This window comes from Pipra filicauda, unplaced genomic scaffold (assembly GCF_003945595.2).
Source record: "Pipra filicauda isolate LSUMZ 115617 unplaced genomic scaffold, ASM394559v2 scaffold73_size2923735_pilon, whole genome shotgun sequence".
In the NCBI taxonomy this organism is placed as follows: domain Eukaryota; kingdom Metazoa; phylum Chordata; class Aves; order Passeriformes; family Pipridae; genus Pipra; species Pipra filicauda.
In genome coordinates, this window is record NW_024104909.1 from 168,196 (window position 1) to 194,942 (window position 26,747).

General features: G+C 44.5%; 1 protein-coding gene across 5 annotated transcripts in view; it reads right to left on the bottom strand.

The window, feature by feature from the left end:
- Positions 1-26,676, bottom strand: part of DNAAF8 (dynein axonemal assembly factor 8) — a 92,788-nt gene extending 66,112 nt beyond the window's left edge. Inside the window, exons 1-10 of one of the 5 annotated variants that reach the window (XM_039389559.1) lie at positions 26,553-26,676; positions 24,600-24,759; positions 21,077-21,193; positions 19,622-20,116; positions 17,194-17,290; positions 16,659-16,791; positions 15,583-15,726; positions 15,104-15,172; positions 12,889-13,242; positions 10,905-11,082 (exon numbers count right to left, since the gene is read on the bottom strand). In XM_039389559.1, the coding sequence (XP_039245493.1) occupies positions 10,905-11,082; positions 12,889-13,242; positions 15,104-15,172; positions 15,583-15,726; positions 16,659-16,791; positions 17,194-17,290; positions 19,622-20,116; positions 21,077-21,193; positions 24,600-24,746 (1,734 nt within the window). In that variant the 5' untranslated portion in view covers positions 24,747-24,759; positions 26,553-26,676. Of the gene's footprint in view, positions 1-10,904; positions 11,083-12,888; positions 13,243-15,103; positions 15,173-15,582; positions 15,727-16,658; positions 16,792-17,193; positions 17,291-19,621; positions 20,117-21,076; positions 21,194-24,599; positions 24,760-25,650; positions 26,415-26,543 lie in introns of those variants that run through there. The other 4 variants (XM_039389558.1, XM_039389561.1, XM_039389562.1 and 1 more) reach the window with 4 other exon arrangements.
- Between the last annotated feature and the right edge of the window lie 71 nt (positions 26,677-26,747).

A 26,747-nucleotide genomic window follows, 5' to 3' on the forward strand; every position in this document is an offset into this window, starting at 1 on the left:
CACTGTAGCAGCTCGAGCTAATTTCTCTAATGAACATTCCACACTCATTCTCCAGCTGCAGCAGCTTGGGCATTGCACGTTCCTGCTTTGTTATGGGCAGAGCTGGTAATATGACACAACCATGTTGATTCTGTTCTTATATACCTATTTTTCCTGCAGGATTTTTAGGACACATTTAACAATTCTGGCCACCTAAGGCAAAGCAGATATCGCTCTTCCATGGCTTCTAAAAATTCTCGCATTAGATGAAGACATATTGGAAATGTCAAGTGTTTGTTCATTTTCATTCTGTGGGGAAGGAGAAATGATGACAATGCCATCTGTTAGATTATTTGAAATTCCACATTAAAGCATGGAATAAACCCTGAAACCAATCAAAGAACTGCTTTATCATTGCAAAGTGGAAGCAATGGGTAAGAACAGCAGAGTATCTGCATTTCCTGCATGCAACTGGCAGAACACACTAATTAGGAAGGTAACTTTTAATGACAAAGAAGAGAGTACAATTGATGTCAATGGTCTGAATAGTCTTTCTGTAAATGCATTTTTGTACTGAATTTGCTCTCTATAGCACCACTGGCTTTCTGAGTATCAGACATGCTGAGGTCGTGGATCTGAAAAACACCACATTGGCAAGATGTTATGGAAATTTCTGATGTGAACTGTGCCTCAGATTGCTCAAATGGAGGAGTTCTGATCCTCCAAAGCAGATAACTCTGCCCAAGTAGGATTGCAGGAATTCAAAGAGCTGTGTAATGGAGCATTATTTGCTCTGATCTCTCTAGTTTTCAATTCAGGGCATTACAGATCATGTGAGTTGAAGTTAAAAATATAATAATAGAGAAAATTTCTTGGCTGAAAGTTATCTTTTTGTTCTGGGCAATTATTCTTAGTCTTGGGCATGAAGAATAAAACTTCTTCTGGTTCAGAAGAAGCCACTTCTCCATCTCTGGCAGCAGGAGTGTGCTAAGCCAGAGAGTGTCTCTGCTGGAGCACAAAGAGGGCAAGTGACAAAGAGAAACACTGGCGTGTCACCAGAGATTCCTGAACTCAGGAGTGCAGTGAGACATGGAAGGAGCTGAGCTCTGCCTGCCACAGGAACCAAGGACAGCAGAATCCACTGGGCACACCTTTCGTGTCGCTGCCAGCTGAGCATGGGCAACCCTGAAGTAGTTTTATTGCCACCACAACACTGCAACAAAAATCCCTCTTCATCCTCTCTGTAAACCCTCTCAGCACAACCAAAGGCAACAGGGAGATGTGAATTCCACTGCTCTGTGCCACACAAGGGAATTCTGAGCTGCTTCCCTGGAGTTAACAACTCATCTGTGCTATCAAAGATACGGATAAACCCTCTTCCATGGGAGGTCAGGATCTGGCCCATACTATGGATCAGGATCACACAGGCACAGAGTATTTTTGCCTGAAACTCAACAAGTTTGAATTCAGCTAAAAACCCCTCAAATAACTGGTAACAAACAGCTTTTTTTTTTTTTTTTTTTTTTTTACATACAATTTCTTCTTTATTTTTTAGAAGGGTAAAGATTTCCTGACAAAGGCTCAACTCAGGTAAACAAAGGCCTGAAAACTGCACTAAAATTTAAATCAAAGTAGCACTGAACACTGTTTGCTTTCTGAGACACAATCATTAAAAATGAGAAGTGCCTTTTCCATGATTGGTGTTTACACTCCAGTAATACTTGGAGAGGCTCAGAAGAATTCACAGCCTCATTGTGCCAGTGTTCTGAGCACATGTAACAAAAAGTTCCTCCTCTAATGAGTTTATACTCCTGGTTAATGAGAAGCAGCTGAAATGAGTAAAGGACGTTTAATTACTTGCACATTTCATGTGAGCACAAGATCCTGATTCCCAGTCTTGTGCTCAGCTCTGGCATGAAGTATTTCTCTGTGGAACTGCAAAGTGAGGATAATATTCCCTTCTCCTAGTCCCTTGTCCAGCTGGATTAATTATCAAAAGCCTGTAAAGCACACTGAAGAGGAAGAGTGTAAGATTATCAACAAACTTTCAAAAGTCATATCTGTTCTCTTTCTCTACACTCCTGAAACAGTGTCACGGCCTCTAAAACCCAAACAGCAATATCTTGTCTGCATCTTCCACAGTGTTGTTCTTCAAACGATTCCAAACTGCCTCCCAAATAAAATATGCCACAATTTCTAGCAGAGGAGGGAATTGTCCATGGTCACTCAGAAATGCTGTGACAGAGCATGGAATTGGTCCTCAGCCATCCGAAATCTAGGCTGGGATTTGGCACATGCTCCAAGCTGGCTTGAAATCCAACTGAAATGGCTCTGGTTTGGTACTCCAGGAGATTCCCTGTTCCCTGCCCATGGCAGAGGGTTGGAATGAGGTGAGCTCTAAGGTCCTCTCCAACCCAAACCATTCTGTGATTGGTTCTATGACTCAACATATACTTACCAACCTGGGTAATGCCTCATTTTTTTTTTTTTTTTTGCAGTCTTCCCATTTATTTATCTTTTCATGTATTTCCCCTGATACTCTATGGAAATCCCCACAGAAATAAAGGAAAATCAGGGGTGTGGGGAAGGAAATTATGCTCAGCTGCTTTATCAGGAAGTGACAGCAGAGCTAAAGTGCCTTGTTTTTCAGCCTGTCAGCTTCCAGTTTAAATGGACCGTGTCCAGCTTGTCCCAGGCTCTGTGAACTTCCCTCCAGCTACAAAACACCCTTCAGGTAACCCCTCAGACCTGTGAATTTAGGGTTTGTGATCCTGAGAAGTGCTAAGTGTCCCCTGAAGCCTGTGGGAACTGCAGGTTGGCACAAGAGCTGGACTGAGCTCAGTGTTTGCAAAAGAAAAGTAACTGCATGATTCTTCCACTTCATAACCTCAGATAAAGCCCTGAATTCCATTCCCTGCCACTGAGAATAATGCTCTGTAATGAGTATTTGGGTAATAATGTGTTTACAAGTTGTGACCAAGCTTACCCCCCAGTGTGCTAAGATTTGGAACACGAGCCCATCTTAAGTCAATGCTAAACAAGAAGGCATGAGGGAAAGCAGGAATCCAGTTCAAATTATACAGGTTCTTTAACAGCAGTGTGGTGTGTCAGGCAAGTCTGTACATACCCTTTGAGAAACTGAGGGGCAGAATCAGCCTCCTTTCATCTACAAATAGCATCAATGATCACAGCCCTGAGGTAAGGCCAGGAGTTGTGAATTCTATTTTGATTCCAAGAGAGAGATTCATGGCAGAAAGTATTTCTCTGTATAATTACAGTGACTGGCACTTGTTCATACACATTGCAAACTCAGGGCAGCTACTCCTTCTGCCAACAAACACAGGGCCTGTCAAAGAGCAAGACCTGGTAAGACAAAAAGCACAGAAATGGTTTTGCATTCTCCTGCCTACTTCTAAATCAGGATTAGAATTTAGCCCATGGATGTTTTACATTATTGTCTTCTCTTCAAGTTTAATCTGAACATCCTCCTAATGTGAAAGGAGGAGTATTCAGGACCTCTACTGGCAGCAAGTTCATGCATGTAATCCTGGAAACTAAATTCTTTATACTTATATTAACCTTTCCCTTAAGCAACAGCAACCAATGTTCCCATCTGTCAAGATCATGCATAAGTATATTGAAGAATAAGCCTAAACTAATTTTAATCATTTCCAAGATATGCCGAGAAATATAAAGGATTAAATAGTCCCCATTATCCTGGGGCATCTTCCAACTCCAGTCAGAGAAACAGCACTGGAAGCACTCACTGCTTTGTAAAGACCTGACTGTTCAATTGGTTCCACAGCTGGAAACTGCAGTGCCCAAAAGTAGGAGCCCCTGTGCACCACCAGACTGGGACTTCAGGCAGCAGTTCACATGCAAGGTTCTCCATGGCTTTTGAGTGCTCCTGCTGCATTCAGGACAGGAGAGTTTCCTGATTCTGGGCATTTATACAAAAATTTGGCTGAAAAACCTATTAAAGCAGTCACCAGGTTAGCCAAGCAGCATTTCTGTATGGCACTTTGACCAGCTCTGGCTGTGTGAGCAGAACTAGTGATGTAAAGCACACCAGGATGTTAAGTACAGCCTGCCCTAAGAGTGCCCAGCACACATTCCATAACAGTCCTGACTCGGGGAACGTGGAGAGCAAGCTCCGCCTGGCAGAAGGAGTTGTTTATAACACAGACATGTAAGGCCTAGATCCTCTGCTTTGCTTATCAAGGCAAATCCTTAGGCTAGATCCGTGCCATCCCGAGCCACGCCGAGCCCTCAACCCTCTGGCTTGTGCAGGCAAAGACACCAGAACCAGCCACAGCCACCCAGGGAAGGGTGAAGCTCTGTGCCAGGAAATCCTACCCCCTTTCCTTTCCCTGGCACCAAGTGGGTAGATGAAGAGGAGGCCAGAGACATGGGCTCTGTGCCAGCTAACATGCTGGAAAAACATTTTGTTGGGAACTTCCACCTTATTCCGAATCCTCTGTGCTGGACTAGTGGCACAAACGGGAATCTTGGCCTCCTGTCTCTGCGTGCTAACTTTAACTCCACCTCTAATTGCCTTAGTTTATTTTTAAGCATTTCTCGAGTCGAGGCAGCAGGTTCATTAAGTACAAGAGATTTTAATCTTGTTTCAGGAACTCATTAAGAACCTTGCTGTAAGGAAAAGGAGGAATTCAGGGGCCATCTGCTGGCTGTTGGGCACAGCACTGTGGCCACAACTCTGGTGACAGGCCAGGAGGGAGAAAACCGGGAGCCAAGCACAACCCAAACTCAGCTCTGATGCCTGATAATTTAGTGTAGCAAATATTTGGCGATATTTACAATGAACAGCTTTTTATAATCTAAATGCTAAATGCTGTTTTAATTACTTTCACACTTGTGCAAACGTAGCTTTGGTTCAGTGTCAATGAAAACATCTGGTCACAGGTGATTTATACAACCAGGATCCGTTTTGAAGTAATACAGATATAGAAAAATTCAACTACTGTGTCACAAACCCATTATAGCTTTAATGGGATTTAATAGATTTCCTCACCCTCTCTAAATCTGTGTATTGCAACACATTTTGGGGGAGGAACTGGCATTTCTATACAGCAGTGGCATAAAACCTATTCCTTCATAACTGGTTCATCAGCCCTTTGTACCTTCTTTATACTGAGACATTAATTTCAGTTTCTTACAGTCCTTTTCCTTTATGCATTTTCCACTCAGCAATAAAAAGGGTATATTTTTAAATACTGCTTAGGACATCACCTAAGTGCAGTCATGTGAGCTGCTGAGATGCCCAAGTGCTGTGGTCCAGCTGGTAAACTGCTGGTTTGGGATCCTCAGATCCACAATGTCCTTGAACAACCCAAAGATGTAAGAAAAGGGCAATTTCCAATGTTGATGTCAGCACTACTGCCTTAAAAAGATCAAAACACCCATAGAATAGCAACAGAGGCACCTATTTTAGTAAGGCAGGTAAAGAATCAAAAGCATTTTACTGACAACTGTGCAGATCAAGGCACCTCCTCAATAAAAATAACTTACAGGGCCACCAATTGAACTAAAAATACTTCTACAAGTTTGGGAAATCAATCCTTACTTTCCTAGTTACTAAACATACAGAACTTCAGCACCACTCTTGATGGTAAATACAGATTTTGTCACAGATTTTCCCACAAAGAGATATCAAAGAGAGAAAAAGGCCATAAAAAGGGCAGGAAGATTTTGACCATAGTAGAGTGTTAATTCTGTGGGAATTCAAGTAGAAAATCTTGTGGTTGAGAATTCTACCTGACATCAGTAAGCTGAGTCAATGCTGTATTAACATAAAGAACCTATTGATTTGGACAGAAAGGTTATAGAGTCTGTGTTTACAAGCTGGAAAGGAAAGTATTCACATAATCTATTTGTTAAGGCAGAATGACTTGGTTGTGCCTGTATGTTTTTGTTTTGTAAGCCAGTTGTAAGGCTGAGCTGCAAGGAGATGAGGATTATGGTAATATAATTACTAATACAAGGTTGGCCAAAGTGATTGTGTATGCCAAGAAAAATGAGATGCCTCAGAATGAGTCAACACATTCATTTCCCAAACAGTTTGGCTGTGCAAGGCAGATAAAACAGTGTTTATAGGGGACTGGTTACAAGATGGTTCCTAATAGCTTTCAAACGACGTTATCTTGTTCTGCCATATCATGATAAAGCAATAAATAGACAACCAAGGTGAAGCCCTGCTGAAAACACCCACTTTGTCCCAGTAATAAAAGAGCTTAATACAAGCAAAATACTAGTTGTTCCCTGTTAGATGAATTCCAAAGCTGGAAAAGTGTCAGGGCCATGAGCACCACCCCCTGCAGGGGTTTGGCTGCCTGGGTTTGAGGCCAGTGCTGACAGCAGCTCGGGTGTGTCATGTGGGGCTGCTGTGGAAGGAACTCTGTGAAGGTGCTGGACCCCTTTGCTCAGGAGCTGCCACAGAAAGGGACTTGGGGGTCCTGGTCAATGGCAAGTTGAATATGAGCCAACAGTGCCGTGGCAGTCAGGAGGGCCAGCCGTGTCCTCCTGGGACAGCAGGCACCAGGCTGGGGGAGGGAGGGGATTGTCCCGCTCTGCTCGGCCCTGGGGCGGCCTCACCTCAACACTGGGGCAGTTTGGGGCACCACAGTATAGGAAAGATATGAGGCCATCAGAGAGTGTCCAAAGCAGGGCAAGGAAGATGGGGAAGGGCCCTGATTTGAAGCCGTGTGAGGACACTGAGGGCACTTGGGGTGTTCAGCTGGAGCAGAGGAGACCGAGGAGAGACCTCAGTGCAGTTCCAACTGCCTGGGCAGGGGCAGAGGAGGGGCAGGGACTGAGCTCTGCTCTGGGGGGACCAGGGACAGCACCCAGGGAATGGCTGGAGCTGTGTCAGGGCAGGGTCAGGTTGGATCTCAGGAAAAGGTTCTTCCCCCAGAGGGTGGTTGGGCACTGACCAGGCTCCCCAGGGCAGTGGGCACAGCCCCAAGGCTGCCAGAGCTCCAGGAGCATTTGGAAAACGCTCTCAGGGACAGGGTGGGATTGTTGGGGTGTCCTGGGCAGGGGCAGGAGTTGGACTTGTGATCCTTGTGGGTCCCTTCCAACTCAGCATATTCTATGATTCTGCATTTCAGCTGAGACATTTCCCTTGGTCCTTGTCAAGCTACACTGCAGCTCTACCTCTGCCTGGCACCTCACTCACCTGAACTGACCCTTCATTGAGTGGTTTCATCCCTACAGACACCCTGGGGCATCCCTGCACTGGCTGACCACGTGTCCTGTCCCTGGACCCACTCCTGTCCCTGGGTTGGCTTTCTGGCATTGATCTTGGACCTCCCTCATTCCCACAGACTTCCCAACTGGCCACCCTCAAATGGAGCTGCTCTGCTCCTCGTCTGGGGACAGTGGGACAGCACTCCTTGCTGGTGAGGTCCCTGCCCTGCTCTCACCTGCAGTTCCTGCTTTGTCTTCCCTAAAGGCAGGACAGGGTAAGACTGGATATTAGGAAGAAATTAATCCCTGTGAGGGTGGTGAGGCCCTGGCACAAGTTGCCCAGAGAAGCTGTGGCTGCCCCTGGATCCCTGGAAGTGTCCAAGGCCAGGTTGGATGGGGCTTGGAGCAACCTGGGCTAGTGAAAGGTGTCCCTGCCCATGGAAGGGGGGGGGGAACAAGGTGAGCTTTAAGGTCCCTTCCATCCCAAACTATTCTGGGATTCTACAATTCCTAGAGTAACCCGCTTGTGCTGCTCCCAGACATAAATCTCAGTTACGAGCCTGGCAAAAGTAAAAGCTATTATCTGGATCCCACCTAATGGGAATGTAATATGGAAAACAACATCAGTACAAAGTTACTCCATCATAATAAGCAAGATGAATGAAGTGACAGATCAAACCCATTTCATTTTACATCCCTATTTAACTGGTTTACGTACTGTGCAGCTTTCCTTCTCCCTCCCTCATCAATAACACTGCTCAAACACTGAGACAAACCCTGGGCGTGTTACTCTAAACTATTAATTCATCCTGACCTTACAACAAGGATCACATCACCACTCTGCTGGCTTTCACAGGGCTCTAGATGCTCACATCAGTTCTGAATCAGATCCAAAGATCCAAATGTGGGAACTGAAATAGGTCCAAAGATTCAAATGTGGTCAAGGGGCCCAGTTTCAGAAGAGATCAACTCATGCCAGTCTTAAATTTCACTGTAAGTTTGCCTGGTGAAGGGGAGCAGAAAAAACCTAAACCATTAAAAAATACAGGTTCTTCCACGTGTTATTTTTAAAACAAAGAGGTGGGACAGATGGCAAAAGTATTGACACCTAAAGACACAGATGTGACAGGCAGAATTCTTAGAATGAACCTAATGATTTCCCAGGAAACTTGGTACCTGCATAACCTGAAAATACACTGGATCTCAGCCCCTTCCTCAGAAGCTGAAGTGGTCCTGGAAGTTCGTTCTCAGTCTCCCAAGTTACCTGCACTGTTTGGAAAGTGTTATCCCCAACCCTGACTCTCAAAGTGAAGCTGAGGACAGAGTCTGACTGAACTAGGTTAAGAAAAAAACCAGAGCACATTAAATCTGAGTTTCACTGCTTTTATATTTTAGACAAGAACTCTAATGTAACCCTAATGCAGCTTTTAAAATTTCCTTTGCTAGTCTTTTTCAGCATCTCAGCTACAGTAATTGCAGAGTTTCTAAACTTTCTGATTATTATTCAATTCAATAATTTATGTACATTATAAATGGTCAGAGGAATTCTGGAAACTATGACAAGTGTTCCAGATCTGAACATCTATCACTGCCAAAACAAAGGACTTACAAAACAAATTTGAAAGTGTGCTACTCTGTCAAATACTGGGGCTTGTCCTTTGAATATACATGTTTATATATAGATATTAGATATTTTCACTGAGACATAGCTGCCAAATTATAGCTTCTTTAGTTTTAAATGTCAAAACATTCAAGTTTTTCTATGTTCAGAAAAAAAGAAAGAAAAGAAAACCCTGTTCTAATAATAAAAAAAAAAGCTGCCATCAAGGGGGATTTCAAGTGATCTTATAAAGGACTGTTACATTTGATGTATGATGTTGACACATTTTTCATTCTTAATTTTACTAATGAATATTCCTAAAGAAGAACTAAGAGCAAAGCTGCCCACAGAACAGAGTTATTCCAGGTTGAGCTGGCTTGTTTTGCCCGGCAGTGCCTCGGGAGGTCAGGCAGGCTTCCCCCAGGCAGGCTGGCAGTTAGTTTAGAATCATGGAGTGGTTTGGGTTGGAAGGGACCTCAGAAGTCTTGTCCCACCCCCTGCCATGGGCAGGGACACCTTCCACTAGCCCAGGTTGCTCCAAGCCCTGTCCAACCTGGCCTTGGACACTTTCAGGGATCCAGGGGCAGCCACAGCTTCTCTGGGCAACCTGTGCCAGGGCACCACCACCCTTACAGGGGAGAATTTCTTCCTAATATCTCATCTAACCCTGCCCTCTGGCAGTTTAAAACCAGTGCATCTTGTCCTGTCACTCTCTGCCTGTATAGAAGTCCCTCTCTCTCCCTTTAGGTGCTGAGAGCAGTTTCCATGGGCAGCAGAAGGCTGTAAACCCTGGGCAGCAATGCCCACGTCCTACTGCCATGACTGGCTGGCAGGAGCATCACCAAATCTATCAGGGGCATATTCACTCAGCTACAGCAGAGACACACCCTGAGCTGCACTCCAGAGAAACCCCATTACCAAGCTGTTATCTTCATTTTATTGGCTTCAGCACAGCAAATATGGGAAATGACCACGATACAGAATAATTCTGCATTGCTTGGTGCATTGTCAGGAATGAGACAGCAAGGCTCAAGTAGATTCCTGATGAGCAAGTAGGTGTCTGCATCTTAATAAGGGCTAACTGGAACTGGGTGGTACCTGACAGCAGCAAGAGGCTGAAGGATCTTACACCCCCAAAACAGAGCTCTGGGCAGTGCCTTGACCTTGTCAAAGCAGGCTGGTGGAGGGAAAGTCAGCTGGCAGTTTGTTAGTCCTTTACTCCTCATCAGTGATTAATCCAGTGCTAAATAAAATGAGCTTTCAGATCTCCAGAAACACAGTAATCAAGTTAGAAAACAAACCTGAACGGTCCAGCCCCCAGTTTAGGGTTGTAAGGTCTTTCAATTTTTGTACTGACAGAAGAGCTCTGTTATCACTATCAGCCCAAATAAATCAATACAGATAAATTCTGGAGTTTCTCATCTCCTCTGACCTTCTCAGCTGGCCCTGTGCTCAGTGAACTCAGTGAAAGGATGAAGCAGGACTGCATATCACAGCATCATGGAATGACTTGGGTTGGAAGGGACCTTAAAGACCATCTCATTCCAAGAAGACATAAGCAAACCTTCTCAGGAGGAAAACCAGCCCTGTCCTCCAAGCCTTATTTTAGGCTTTGGGAAAAATCAGGATAATTTCATACTCCCTTAATCAGGAGCAAAATCTATTACTAAATTCACAGTCCTCAAAACCTACCCACTAAATTGATCTATAAAGCTGCTGGGGGCAGACAACCAGACAGGACTCAGCATAAGCTTTGCTTTAGGAGTATGATAGTAAAAATGTTTCACTTTTTTAGAAAAAGTTATGAAAAATCATGTGGGAGAGCCTGGTTCCCATGAAGTAGATGACACTGAGCACACTGATTTCAGCAAGCTGGGCTCCTGCCATACTGTGACAGGTTAAAACTCGTGGGCAGCTGAACGGGGAGCACTCCCTGCACAGGAAAGTGGAAAAAATACAGTTAGTGTGAGAGAAGAGCTGTGGAACTGCTCATCTCATCAGGTAATGGTGCTCCATAACAAACAGATTTTAAATAATGCAACGAAAATTACTTTTTGCTCTAGGATCACACTTGCCCGTAGCCAGGAAGCCACTGTGAAAGGCACAGGCAGCCACTGACCATGTGGAACAGAACAGGGGTGTTCTCTGCCATGGGCTGCTTCCCAGACACTGACTGCTGAGGCTGCAATCCCTCCAGCTGCTCCTGGAATCTGAGTCTCCTCTGTCTCTCTTTCATCTGCTCTTCTTTTTGGGATAGCTCTCTTTCACTTTCTTGTGTCCTGAAAAATATAGAGATTCTGCTTTGCTTAAGCTTTTCACTTGGGAGAAAAAGCCACTTGTTCATCTGTTTGCATTTCTTTTTTTTTTTTCTTGTATTTATACCACACACTTGAGAGTCAAACATGACATGAAAGGCTAAAATAGATTTAGAAAGATTTTTAGGTGGTTGTGGGGGGCCACAAGAACTCGTCATTGGATGAAATCATCTCTCTGAGAAAAACACCCAACCTCAAAGCAAAGCAGCAGAGCTCAAATCTCTGATAAGTGGTGATGATCTATTTGGAGATCAAAATTCCTTTAAGCAGAGATGTGTTTGTGACATTTCACTCCCCATCTCCACAGCAAAATTCTCAGTCTAACCCCATTCCTTTCCTATCTGCTATAGGATAGGACAGGGACAAGTTTCCCTGACCCAAGACCTTCCATCTTTCTACATTTTGATGCCTGCAGGAAGATTTCCTCTGCCATGGAGTTCAATTTCTTCTGACTTCTTCCAGCCCCAGGTGCCCCAAAAATAATGAGAATAGCAAGAAAGAAAACTGAAATCAGTTAAAATCATTGCCCAGCTACTACTTGGATAATAACTAACCCAGATCCTTGCCTAGCTGTGGGTTCCCATCTCTGTGGCAGGTTAACAGGTAGCCAAAATGGAGTTTTATACTCCTGATGGAAGCAATGAGCTTTAATGTCAGGAATTCCATAGAGGAAAAAACCCTGCAACCAACCATCTGCCATTTAAAGCAAGTACACAGGAGCTGAGGTGTTTAAGTGGCAGGGCCAGCAACTGTTTAACTCTGAAACAGTCCCAGTCTCCAGAGCAGGCACATCCTAATTCTTTCCAGGGCTCGTATGTCAAAGTCATTTCAGTCTGAAAATAGCAGGCAGAATATAACCTTTGAAAAGGCAGTATAATGGAGCTCTCCCAAACAGCTGGGCAGGTGCACAAGGCAACCACCTGATTTCACTTTAAAATTAGACCTTCTGCAGAATACACAACATTAAACTAAGCCCAAGGAGGCAGAGGCCCAAATAACTCTGCTATTTCCTCAACTGATATCACTCTTATTTCTACTTTTTAAAGCTTTCCAAGGTATTCCTTTGGTATTCCTCATGGGTGTACTTTGTCCCTCCAAGGTCTTGCATTTTCCTTGATGGCAAAGTGTCAGAATTCCTTCGTTTGGAAGAAAATGTTACAAGGGGAGGCTGGTACATCTTCCAGTTTGTAAAAGGTGTTTGATATTGAGAAACAGAAATAAACCATTTCCCATTCCTTCCAGGAACACAAAAAAACAAGCTTAAATTGGAGAGAGGATAATTTAAGGAAAACTTTTACAACTGTAAAGATAATTAAGTAGCAAAATGTACTACCTGGGAGTCAAGGAATCCTCAACATCGAGGATTTCAAGACCAAGTTATATAAAGATCTGCCAGGAAAGGATTAGATTTTACCTCACTCTGTACTGGTAAAGGGAGATTGACCCTTCCAGACCTATTTTCTAGGATGCTGTGCTTATGAAACCTCAGTGCTCTTTTTCATAAAGGAAACCAATATTGTTATCCTCCTCTTCTACAGAATAAAAACTAAAGAAAAAGGCTAAATTTACAATGTCAGAAGTGCCATAGCACAACTAATCCCAGGCCACTTCACTGATCCACTCAGGCTTCCTCTAAACCTTGCAGCAGGAGCTGCCAGGACTGTTGTTGTTCAGGTAACAAAACCAGACACCCTTTTGCTCCAGCTCACAGACCAGGTAAGTAATGTTCTTTAATCTTGGACAATTACACAAAAATCAAAACCACTGATGACTTTTCCTGTGGGATACCTTGGCAATTCTGTTGTAATTAGAGGACACTCTGGAGCATTTCCTGAATTCTGAACCTTCTCAGCTTCCATTTTGTTTCCCTTTTCTACGTCAGCTTCATTGTCCCCACAGCTTGACAAAGGGGGACTTTTCTTCTCTGGTTCCAATCTCATTAGTTTCCTGGGAACCACCTTATTTGTCTCTTGCCTCACTTTACAATATTGGGTTTGATTTATGTTAGAGGAACCTCTGTCTTCCAGACTTTCTGGATCCAGTTTTTCAGCTGGAGTAGATGCTTTACAAAGAAGCTCCGAGGTCTCTTTACGGGCTGCTCGGAGCTGTTGCAGTAACAGGCTTTTCCCTGAGCAATTCCTCCTATAAAAGGAAATAAAAAACTCATTTCATGCAAGACAAAGCATTATACGAATAAATTCCATCTCTGAGGAACTTCTCATATGAGTAACAGCTACGAAACAAGGGCTGGGCATCTACAGGAATGATAACTGTTGGTAATAGCAGCAACAGCACTCAGGTGACACAAAACACCACAGAGACAGAACACAGAATTTATCTTAATGGCAATTTATTTACCTCTTCTGCATTTCAGGCACAACACACACCTACTACAAGAGCCCTCAACAAATGTATCATTGGAAAGGAGATCAGAGCCTACAGATTTTTGTCCCCTTTGGATACAGGGGTTGGGATTCAAATACATACAGAAGAAAACTTTTTGAGCATTTGGCTTAACCAATGTCTTCTCCAAGTTAACAAGACTGCTAAACTGTCAGCAATTACATTACTGTGATATATTCTGTTGTGGAAAGTCTGGTCATGACCTAGTGGGCAGATATGGTGATTTTGCAGTTCTGTTCCCAAGTCACCTGCTAAAATCAATTTGTACCTCATCTGGTGATCATGAGCAAATAAAACACCTTATTTTAGTTGTACCTGAAGAGTACACAGCCTGAGCAGCCATTGGTTTGGGTTGGACAGTAATGCTGTAGGTTGGTGGTGTGTATGAGCACTCAGCATCGTAGGTATATTGTACTACAGAATATATAGAATATGTTTAATAATTCCATCCAGAGAAGAGTGAAAATGGCATTGACCCCTTGTGAATGAAATCAGAATCTTGCCCTGCTGAGACCAAGAGGATTTCTTTATTTACAAACAGAACTGAGCAATATTTGCCAGGCATTTCAGTTGGGTATGTTCTTTAGCAACATTAAAGCAAATCAAAATCCAATCAGCCAAGCTCTGCTCTCCATCACTCGATTTACACTGATGCAACTGCTGAATCTGAGTCAGTGCCAGGGAGAGTTCCCCAAGCATCACCTCATCCCTGCCTTTTGGATTTTGGATTAGATGTCCTAAATGATATTGTTGAGGCTCTGCTCCTTGTCAAATCATTTCTTCTTTCAGACCATCAGAAAAAAAGTATAATTGGCTGGCACAACAATACATGTGTCCTGCTGGTCCTCTGCACTGCTGTGATGTGAACTTACACACAGCAGACTTTGAAATGAATCCACAGCATAAATGCAGGAGGATCCTTAAGGTTTGACATCTCTGCTTCACATTAAACAAATGTCTCATAACTTATGGGTATGAATCAAGCCCTGAGTTTAGTAACAGGAAAAGGCTGACATCTGTGCCTATTGAGGAATTTACAGTTTAGGATTCCATCCATCACACTCTTTCCCCTTCCCCCTCCAATTAAGGAGAACTGGGAGCATCCCTGCCCACACAATGTATTCAACATCCTCTCTTAATTTCTATCTATTCTAGCCTGGTTTATTTTTTCTAAAACATTAAGGTTTGTCTGAGTCAACTCCCTACAACATTTTCAAAGACTGACTGTGAGTCATTTAAAGGACAGTTCTTGTGTCACTCAAACAGGTCTGGAGAAAGAGTCACATTTCCCAGCCACCCAGGGCTACTCCAGTTGAGTTTTGAGTTGTTCCCCTGCAGCTGTACAGGTGCAAGGGCTGCACTGCCTCAAGGATCAACAACTGTTTTCTACCTTTGGCACCTTTACCATGCAACAGAAAAAGTGATCTCCTGGGGCCAGACAAACACTTTCATTATTGGGCTTTTTTGCTGTGAAGACCAGAAATGGAGAGATTTCAGTACACAAGCTTTCACTTGAATCACTGTTAGGGCAATTATTTTAGTTCCAGAAAGAATCAACATCCTATCACTTGAACTGGGGTGTCATGGTAAAGAATCTTACATTCTGCTTTCTGCTTCATCCTTAATTGTCACAGTCTCTTCTTCTTCTTCGGTGGAGCTGTCACTTGAACTTGTGAAACAAATCAGACCACATGAGTTAACTCTGTTCCAAATGGGTGTTGGCTCTTCATCAATTACATTGAATATATATATGAAATATATATATAATACAAATTTATAAAATTAGAAAAAGGGAGAGACTTTCAGAGAAGAACTCCAGGTGTTATGGATAGTTCTTCACACTATTACTCTAGCAAAAAAATTAAAATATTCAAGCAACCAGATCAAAATGTGTTACCTGTTTATTATCTATTAGCTGTTTATTAACTACAAGGTTTCTTTTGATGACAGAGTGTGGAAGAAAAGACCAGTTTTAAAGTCACGTTTCACAAACATGCAATGCAGAGAGGAGGTTTCAGTTTCCCACTTTTTGTTACTTATTTCTCACTACCCATAAAGTGGTATAAATCCAGGCTTTACCTTTGTTCTTCTTCAGGGAGTGTCACCGAGTTCTGTGGTTCATCATCTCTTAAGTCTAAGTACACAGTTGCAGGCTCTGGCAGGCTCTGTAATCTAATGTTCCTTCTCAGAGAACTTAGAGAGGATGATGGCAAGGCAACATCCCTGCATATAGAAAACACCATTTCAGCATGTCCTCTGCCTTATCCAGACAAGAAGTCCTGCAGAGTGTGGATTAGGATCAAAACCGGGTTGAGAAAAGAGCTTTGTGCTTGGCTGCCATACAGATTCCAACTCTACTTCTGTCTACTATCCACCACCTTTCAAAGCTTAATTCAAAGATTCAGCTTCCCCCAGGCATACAGATCACAGGCAGGCTGATGAGGGATATTTAGTTCTCAAAATCTGACAACACCAAATAGTTCTGTAGAACAAAGGCAGGCAGTTATGGTACCAATTAGCTGTGTCAATGTGGAAGAAAAGGTCTCCCTTTTCCTCTCTGCCACTTTTGGCAGTTCTGTTTTATCCTTCAGAGCACACAAAGTGCAAATCATCTTCATGGCTCTCTCTGCTCTGGCAATGAGGATACTTCCCACCTTCCACTCCACAGGCTTTTTCACTATTGTTTCCTCTGTGCCTACACCACTGATGTTGTTTGCTCTGAACAGCCTAAAAATTCACTTCTTTCACACAGAACCCTCCATGCTGCCCTGACATCTCCACTGATACCCACAAAAAACCATCCTGTATATTTTACCTAAATTGAAGTACCAATAAAAAGAAATTGGTAGCTTGGATGACAAAATAATGTGGAGGATGATAATTAGCTCAGCCTCGTTTTCCTGCCTTTCCCCTTTGCCTCAAGTAAGGCCTAGACAAAGGTGGTGGTTGATGGATAATGCTGAGGTGTTTATCATCAAATGTATAGGAATGACTGAGTCTTAATGTTTCCCATTAACATCCCTGTAGCATATTGCAACCATGGAATCAGCTTTCTGCAGTGGCCACAGGGAACAGCACCTCCAGAAGACAGGGAGTTCCCAGTATCCCTACGGGCAGCCAGGATTACCTGGGGTATGTGACAGAAAAGGACCTACTTATTGTCCTGCTCTTCTTGAAAGGAGTAGGGCTTGGCTGGCAGCCACCTGCAGAGAGGAGACACTGTCCTGGACTGCCTGGCACACAGCTCTTCCAGCTCTTTCAGGAGCTCACAGTTCCTCCTGAAGGTCTCTACGGAAGAGCAACAAAAGGAATCACCAGTTGTGGTCTTCTGCCACAGGATCACCCAGTACACCATTCCTCATTTCCACATTGTCCCTTTTCCTACAGTCTGTCAGAAGGGGAAGGATAAAGATATTATTGGCATCTGGCTCTGACTCCCTTCAAACCTTCATCCAGCTTGTCTGATCCACTCTTAGGCCATGGCAGGCCACGAAGCACTGGCTTCAGACTAAGAAAACCAGTTGAAATCTTGAGGGAAGCTAATTAAACATGTTTTACAGGGATTAAAAACCCCCACTATGATTTCAACATTCAAAATCATGCTGCAGGGAATGACTTAAACACAGGAACCTGAGTTTGATTTATTTTTATACACTTTCAGCAAAGCTGGTGTTAATTTAGTAATATTACCACAATCTGCTGAGAAGAAAGCAACTTCTGCACGAGTGTTATCTCTCTGCTGCTCCAGCTCCTCAAGATTCTTGTCTAGATCCCATTTCTCAATATTCTGAAAGAAGACAATAGAAATGTGATGGAAAGTTCACTCCCAAAAGACCATCCCTAACTTCAGTGCCAGCTTGCTTTCAGCAGCTCCACAAGGAACTGCTGGAAGGAATGGAATGATTTATTATATCCCTTTGGACAGTGCATCTCTCCAGCTGCTTCATCTACTTCTGCTGAGGTTTTTTCACTGACAATCACGAACCCTTTTGAAATAGGCTACAAAAAATCCCTGGAGACAGTGAAAGAGATTAAAAAATGGCCTGATCCGAGACCAAGCACATGTATTCTGATCCTGAATAATGCTGAGAACTTCTCACTGCCACTCATAAGAGAAGGAATTCTGGCTTTTCCCTTCTTTGAGATGAGGCTCTGAGCCTTTTCCTCCCTCTCCAATTTCTGACCAGGGTAAATTCCCATTCCCCTAGGTACAGTCAGCAATCTTGGGTACAGATGCAATCTCCCAGCTGCTTATTCCACAGTGAATATAGGATTCATTGCTAGGAACCCCACACACCTGGCTGAGGGCACGCTCACACTGCTAACTCAGGTATGAGAACCAGGCTGCCATGACAAATCCACATGCATTTAAAACACTGATTGCTTCTCCTCTGAACAACACTTGAAATGGAAAGTTTAATTAAAAATACATCCATCTGAAATATCATCACCAGAACTTAGAAGTACTCATGAGTTTTATTAAAAGGAAGGGGGCTGTCCATCGTGACAATGATGTCACAGCTACAGCAAACATGCATTTCTCATAACCACTCCCAGGTTTTAGAAAGCAGAAGCAGATTCCAAACCCAGCAGTTTCACCTTGTAAAACCTCTGTCATCTGCCCCTCTTGTTTCAGAGAAGACTCTCCGTCCTCCCTGAGCAATAAATCTTCACACACACCTGAACCCTGACTAGTTCTGTTCTAACATTACACACTGCAGCTGATGAAAGATGAAAGCCTGATGAGAGTCACAAGTTGAAGTCTCTCACCAACACAAAGCTAACACTGGTTCAACAATGCCATTATTTATTGGTCTGGAACAGCAAGAAAGGACTGACAACTGAGAACTACATCACAGGTTCTGTTTTATCAAAAAGCTTGAAGAGAAAGACAATATATACATTTATTTTATTATGATGCAGTTAGAACTAAGCTTCTCTTTCAATAATAGTGCTGAAGTACAAACCATTATAACAACAAAGATCAAAATATCATCTAACCTGCTTTATTAAAGCTTTAGACTCCTTAGTCTTACTAGGAACAGCACTGTTGGAAGGTACTGGACGGGGTCCAGAAGAAAAGAATTTAAGATTTGCACAATTCCATTTCTAACACAGAAAGGAATTTAAGGGAAAAAAATCAAATTAACTGATATGAATCAGGAAGCAACTGTATATGAGTTTTAACAACTTGACATAAATTAAATACTTTGCTGAGCTGGCAAGTAACAACCACCTTCCAAATCAAAGTGAGAACACACTGAGCCTGGTCTCAGTACCCAACCAAAACCATCAGCTAATTGAAGTCACTGATATCAAACAGGTTCTGAAAGGCAAATGATGCCTCCTGAATTAATATAGCAACTGATTTACATGAGGTGAAATGGGAATTAACCCCAGAACCACCTGAAAAAGATCCCCTCCAATGAGGCAACACAATTTAACACACAGGTAAGCAGCTGCATTCTTTGCCTGTAGTAGAACAGCTCTAACATTAAAATGTGTATTTTTGAATGTAGATGAAAGGGAAAGGAAATATCTGTACTCTGACCTATGGAAGGCTTTGAACAGAAATATCAGGTCATGCTCTGTGCTGATTAAGTCCTAATGAACTCAAAAATCAATAAAGGAAGACCTACAACTACAGTACTGAAGAGAACCATCTCTCCACGCTGGGCCACATCCCAGCTAACAGATAAGCTGGTCATCCCACAGAACTAAGGACCTGCCTTAGGTGGAAGAGATTTAGGATTTCAGGAACAATCCTAACCACCTTCTCTTCTCACCTCCAGCACTACAGGAAAGATCAGACACTGGAAGGCCAGAAAGGTCCCTGTTTTAGTGCCAAGTCTGCCTGGAACCAGAAGAGTTTCCCGCGCTTCCAGAGCCAGACGCTGTGGTTGGCTCTCCTGAGGTTCCAGGAGCCACACCGCTGATCCACTGGTTTGGCCACCAAGATGGACTTGTAATGACAGCTCTGAGACAGCTTTTGGTAGCTTATAGAACACATACCCTCTGTATGTGCAGAAGTTGGCACTTCAGTTCCTCACTTTAGTAGGACTCTGCAAGCAATGCACTGTGCCCCCACCCCCCAAAGTTTGTTCTTGGGGCCACTCACCTGCAGTGACAAATGGGTCACTTCTCCAAGATGCTCATCTGAGGAGGTCTCTCCCTTTGCAATTCTTTCTAGACTGTTGTTGATGCCACAGGAGGGAGGTTTGACATCCTGCTCTGGGTGGCCTGGGGATGGCTCCAGAATGGTTTTGGAGAGTATCTTTGTCTCTATCAGCTTTTTTCTCTCTTTTTTACTGTACAGCCCTTCCACAGACAATGCTGTATCATGCCAAGAGGTCCCTGTTTCCTTGGCCTGTCTCCTGCCAAGTTCTTTCTCTTCAAGGTGATCTGTGGAATCTGCAAGAGACTCTTCAAGAACAGCTCCCTTTTGGTTTGGCATTTCTTCAGTCTGCCTGGCAAGATTGCAAGTCTCATCTTTAATCATTTGTACATCTTCTTTTGCAATGATTTGGGTACCATCTGTTTCTTCCTGAAAGCCAAAACTTTCCAGGTCTCCGTTCCAGATTTCCCATGGTTGTCTTTCTGTTTCCTGGATTTGCTACAGGTAGAAAAAGCACACATGTGCAGAAAGTGATACCTCCCTGAGCTTTAGAAGCAGATAATAAACCAAAACAAAGTGATTGGAAGACAACAAGTCCAACTTAGATACCATATGGAAACAACCCACACCACATCCACCATGGAAAACAGTAAGACTGTTTACTTTCCAGAAACTTTAATTTCAGGAAGTGCTAAACATCCTTGAAATTTCTTTTCCTTACACGTGCTCATTGTAGGATATCTCTCACACCAAGATAAACAATGGGGAGTTAGTCTTCCCATGATGGAACAGCAGGGTCAGCTGGCTCCTCTTCCAGCTTCTCATGATGGCTAATCTTCCAGGAATGGGATGCCCCATCCCTGGAAGTGTTCAAGACCAGGTTGGATGGAGCTTGGAGCAACCTGGGATAGTGAAAGGTGTCCCTGCCCATGGCAGGGGGGGTTGGAACAAGATGAGCTTTAAGGTCCTTCCCAACCCAAACCATTCTGGGATTCTATGAACTCATCACTACAGGAGCAAAGTAAAAATTTTCTCCCAGAAAAGCTGTTCAAGAGTAAACTTCATACTTGTCCCCCTTTCTGCACTGTCCCAAATAATTCTTCATTTTCTAGACACATAAAATGGTAGCTGAAACAATTTAAACCCCTGAAAAATTCAGGCATCAATCCGCAGGGTTAGTGTGCACTGCTAGTGCACAGGAAAAACAAACAGTAAGAGGACAATAAAAACTGCCAGGAGACAGGACAAAAAAGTTCTAAAATCTCAAGAACAGAGAAAACTTTAAAGAGTCACTGTATAAAGAGAACGAAAGATCCAGTTTCTAGTGGGAGAAAGTACTGGGGACTAAGCTTTTCCATCACACAGTTCAGTCAAATAGGTCCAACACCAGCAGATGCCCACACTGGAGACAGCCAGAAGAGAGGGGTGACAGCAGTACAGCCCCCACACAACAGTCACAACCTGCACGTTGGAGTCTTCCAGGGAAAACATCATCAGTTCTTCTGAAAGGTCAGGAATTAAGTTCGGCAGCTCCCGCTGGAAGATGAAAAGTTCCTCATCACTCTCACAATCAGACTGAAAACAAGAACAAAAAAAGAGAAATTAAACAGGTGACTGTAATACTTGCCCGAATATCTGGTTTGCAGTGACAGCTCCCATGTTGTCACCCCTCGAAGTGCAGAGCCAAGAAGTTTCTTTGCAGTCACAACAGACAGTCCAGCAGCCCAACAGTCACCAACCCAGGCTGTCTCACAGCCACCCAATGTTTGAGCAAGCTACAATTGCAAAAACCATGTAAAACAATGAATTTCCACGGGGGTTGATGACAAACATCCCGCTGAGGAGAGCAATGAAAAGGGTGGGAAGTTCTCTAACTCCTGAGAGATTCTATGCTTACCTCACTCACCATCAGTGGCAAGAGCAGAGCTGCTCACTATTTACAAGGGCCTGGAGCGACAGAACAAGGGGGAATGGCTTCCCATGGCCACAGGCAAGGGCTGGATGGGATATAGGGAAGAAATCCTTCCCTGTGAGGGTGGGGAGGCCCTGGCACAGGTTGCCCAGAGAAGCTGTGGCTGCCCCTGGATCCCTGGAAGTGTCCAAGGCCAGGTTGGACAGGGCTTGGAGCAACCTAGTGGAAGGTTTCCAACCCCCACGGCAGGGGGTTGGAAAGAGATGAGCTTTAAGGTCCCTTCCAACACAAATCATTCTGGGATTCTGTGATTCTGGGATTCTAAGGGAAGGGGAGCTCATGACTGGAAAGGCAAGGCCCCACCAGGCCAAGCCCAGTTTCACAGTACCCAAGAGGAACAAGCAGGACAGACCAGGGGTAGCAACGAGGCTGAGCAAAAAAATCTACATAAGGCAATGTTGTGGTGATGAGGCAGGTCAGAGGTAAAGCCTGAAAGTTAATTCACAGATGAAAGTCCAGCTCAACCAGAAACCAGCACTTCTCCAACACAGCTCAGACAGAGAATGAAGGCCCCGAGCTGAGCTTAAGTAGAGCTGCTGGGCACCAGTTGAGGATGGGCAGGGCCATGAAAGCTTTTTATTGCAACCAGGACCCTGACATCCACTCTTCAGAATGCAAACAGCATCTGTGGTTGGTAGGTCAGCATTTAAACAGCTCTGAAAATCCCTTTTCTAAACATAAGATATGTATTGGAGATGAATACTTATGCATGGACACCAAGGGGAGATTAAGCACCTCCTCAGCAGTCAGGACACAGCTTTCCTGCTTGTCCCTCTGTTTTGCAAGTGTGCATTTATGGGAATTCACTGCAGAGCATTCTTTCTGGTATCATTAACTTTCCTTAACATGAAGAAAACTCCAACAGAACACCTTTCCTCTTAATAAATTGCATATCAGGGTAATGAAGGTACTTCAGGGCATAAAACACATTTGTCAGTGCCATTTTCAGAGGCAGGAGCAGAGCACATTCAGGTCACAGAGCTCGGGTGCATAAATGGATCTTCAGGCACGTGGGAATCTCTCAGACAAAGGTGCAACACTGGAACTGCAGGTTCAGCAGCACAGGGATTATACAACCAGATCTTTTGAATGCAAATGAAGTGCCAAATGGATTGCCTCGGCTCCTTCAGCAGGAATTTTTAAATAGAAACAGAGAAACTGGAGATTGTTTGTAAGCAAAAAGAAAGGTTCAGTGGGATTTAGAGTGACACAATGGTACTTGGCCCCAAAGTGTGGAGCTTTTCCTCCTTCTTAAACTTATTGTACACTTACACAACAAGAAAGCCTACAAATAATTCCAGTGTTGGGCCTTAATCTAGACTATACACACACATATTAAAATGCAATGGTTGTTTTAAATAGGTAGAGGGAAACTGAGATACTGTGAGGCAAAATGGTTTGCCCACCACGGTAGTGACAGATCCAGGTGCAGAAATCAAGTCATGGTATCTCTATCAGCACTCTATCCACTGGATCACAGTGCTTCAGATCATTGATAATGATAAGTGATAAATAGCCCTTGGAGGCATTTCCTTCACTGCCCACAAGACTCCCCTTGTACCATTAGTGGCCACAATAAGACAGAATAAAATATATCCTTTGTGTGTTCAAAATTATTTTTTCAAGTTTATACATGTTTGAAAATTAACAAAATATTTTTATTTGGACAAAAGGCCACCAATAATAGAGTCTTGAAACACATTATCCCCTCAGGAAAGTCAGTGCCAGAGCATCTTGGACTAGAGTGGAAGGCACTTTTTTATTTGCACCAGACTGATGCTGCATATGAACAGAGATCTTGAGCAGCCAAGAGCAAGCTGACCCAGCCCCAGCAAGTGAAAAATGTATCACACTGAAGAATTCTGCACAATATCTCTCAGTCTCATTCTTTGCACGTAAAACTGAAGCACAAAAAGGCAACAGGGCTTGTGGAGAATTACAGGCAGTAAAAAAAAAGCAGAATGCAGGATTGAAATATCTGCCAAATGCTTTTTTCCAGTGGATCACCAAGTCTTTAGGACTATCACTTTCCTGTGATCCTCATAGATACAAAAACATACCAACAGGTCTACTGTCTGCAAGTACATTGTTGGAATGAATAGCATGATACTGCCAAGCATAAAACATTATCATTTCACTGTAAATCAGCAGGGTGCTGCTTTCATACCAAATTTTTGACTGAACAAACTAAGAAGAAATGTGGGTTCATTCTGTAAGATGCCCTCTACTCTCCTCTTCCCTGGAAATACTTCTTGTCTGGAGAATCACAGAATTGTTTGGGTTGGAAGGGACCTTAAAGCTCACCTCATTCCACCCCCTGCCATGGGCAGGGACACCTTCCACTAGCCCAGGTTGCTCCAAGCCCCGTCCAACCTGGCCTTGAACACTCTCAGGGATGGGGCAGCCACAGCTTCTCTGGGCAACCTGTGCCAGGGCCTCACCACCCTCACAGCCAAGAATCTCTTCCCAATATCCCATCTAACCCTGCCCTCTGGCAGTGGAAAGCCATTCCCTCTTGTCCTGTCCCTCCAGGCCCTTGTCCAAAGTCCCTCTCCAGCTCTCCTGGAGCCTCTTTAGGCACTGGAAGGGGCTCTCAGGTCTCCCTGGACCCTCTTCTCCAAGCTGAACAATCCCAACTCTCTCAGCCTTTCCTCACAGCAGAGCTGCTCCATCCCTCTGATCATCTTGGTGACCTCCTCTGGACTCTCTCCCACAGGTCCATGTCCTTCCTCTGCTGGGAACCCTGGAGCTGGAGGCAGCACTGCAGGTGGGGTCTCACCTGAGCAGAGGGGCAGGTTCCAAAGAATACAGCGAGAGGAGATGGCAATGACTGACAACTGAGGATAATCCAAAAGGCTGTGGATTAATGCACAGTGTTACACAGCCAGGACAGGCAGCCCATTCAGAACACCACCCCAGCCACTCTGAAACACCTGCCTAAGGTCATCTGCTCTTCCTTTGAGAGATTTTTCTGAGGCAGTGTGAAGAAAGGCAGGTTTCAGTGCTTACTGTGGAGGACTCGGAGTCCAGAGATGGGAGCTGGTCTTTCACTGCAGCGAGTATGGATCCCCACTGGAATGGTCTGTCACTCTGCACGGGAGCTGCAGGGGGCTCAGCTGGAGGTGCTGCATCCTCACTCTGCCCTTCTGAGGCCATTGGAACAGCTTCCCTTCAAACAAATGAAAGATGAGCTTAAGGATACCTCACCAAAGAACGGGGGGTGACATCAGCACAAAACAAGAGCACGGCACGTGCAGTAAGGGCAGTGGAATTCTCAGCACTCCCAGGGAATGATACAATCTGCATTTTTGGAGCTGTTCCTTCCCACCTGAGTTCAGAGCTTCACGAGCTTTCTGCCCTGCTTACCACACACCCCCCAGAGGCAGCTGAGCCTCTCATTTAGAGAGTACTTTTTGGGGTTCTTAGCCAGACTGCTGTAACTGTGTTCTCTTAAAGCACGTTCCCATGTTCTGCCTGCACGGAGAGGGAAGGAACACACCAAAGACAGGCTGACATCTCTGCTCTCAGCTGGATTTCACTTGTCTTCCCTATTTCCCTAACGTTCCTCTCCTCACTGCTCAAATAACAGATAAAATGATCATAGAGTCACAGAATTCCAGCGTGGTTTGGGTTGGAAGGGACCTTAAAGCTCATCTCATTCCACCCCCTGCCATGGGCAGGGATGCCTTCCACCAGACCAGGTTGCTCCAAGTCTTGTCCAACCTGGCCTTGAATACTGGTTTGTGTTTGCTATTGTTTTCACTGGATTTTTAAACAAAAAATAGTTGAGAGTCGGCATGTTCTTGGATTTTGACCTCTCAAAGTGTTTCTAAAGTGGATTCTTTCCTTGATGTACATGAGGAGTTGAGACAACACAGAAGGGGATGTAGTTGTACTAAGAAATCAGATCATTAACCCTCACTGAAAACCTTTACATTTTATGCTACAATTGCATGGTTTTCTGGGCAATTAAACATGAGAGTAAATGATTTCTTTTTGGGAAAGAAAGGTTCAGAGGTTCCATAGAATCACAGAAGACCCAGAATCAGAAGAAACTCACAAGGATCATGAAAGGTTGTGTGTTGTTGAGGACTGAAATAACTGTTCAAGTGATGTCACTATTATTTGCATTGACGTAGGCAATAAAAATCCTCATAACATGAGGTTAAACTCAGCTTATGCCCTGGGATGTTTATAACTTGCAATTGCCTCTGTAAATACCCTACAGTCCATATCCACACAGTGGTTTTGTTGGGACAACCCTTGAATTTGATGTAAGTAAAGAGGAGGAAAACTTCCATGGCTGGAGTACAGTGCTCTGACAGTGAGCAGAGGATGTTAAGGAAAACAGGAGTCCCATGAGGATAAAATAAACTGCCTGGTGTGGTACTCTGTGATTATTTGGGAGGTCAGTATCCCAAAGTTCTGGATGTTATGCTGGATCTGACTTATCAGTCAGCAAACGGCTCATCTTCAGTGGGAGCAAGCAGTGTTTAAAACAAAGACTTGTCAGCAATAAGCACAACAGGCACTTTCTGGAGAGCTTGGGCATGGAGGTTATTAGGTCTTAGGTTGGACTTGATGATCTTCGAGGTCTTTTCCAGCCTTAACGACTCTATGATTCTAATTGAGACATAAGATCCTGAGCCTTTCTGTGTCACTAGAACTGACGTTTGCTGTCACATCCACCTCGACAGCGTCGCTGGGAGGGAGCAGCTGAGAAGACACAGGTAATGGTGGGAGACAGAGCTTGGTTTTAGGGCTGCATTCAGGGGCACGGGCCGGGGATGAGCCACCGCAGCCCGGACACAGCCCAGGGACGGGCCCGGGGTGAGGGACCCCAGGGGGACCCCCCTCAGAGCCCCCGCAATGGCGGCCGCGCGGCGCACGCGCACCGTCCCCATGGCAACGCGGCTCCCGCGCCCGCGGCCCCGCTCCCTTCCCCTCACTCACAGCACCCACCGCCCCGCTCAGCCCCGGCCCGGGGCCGGGCCGCGGACACAGTGAACTGCCGGCAGTCGGGACGAGCGGCACGGCCGAGCGGCAGCGCCAAGGGACCGCGGGACCGCGACGACTCCTCACTACAACCGCCAGTCCCAACCCCCTTGGCTGCCCCTCGCCCCGCCCCTCGCGCAGCCCCTCCCATTGGCCCGGCGC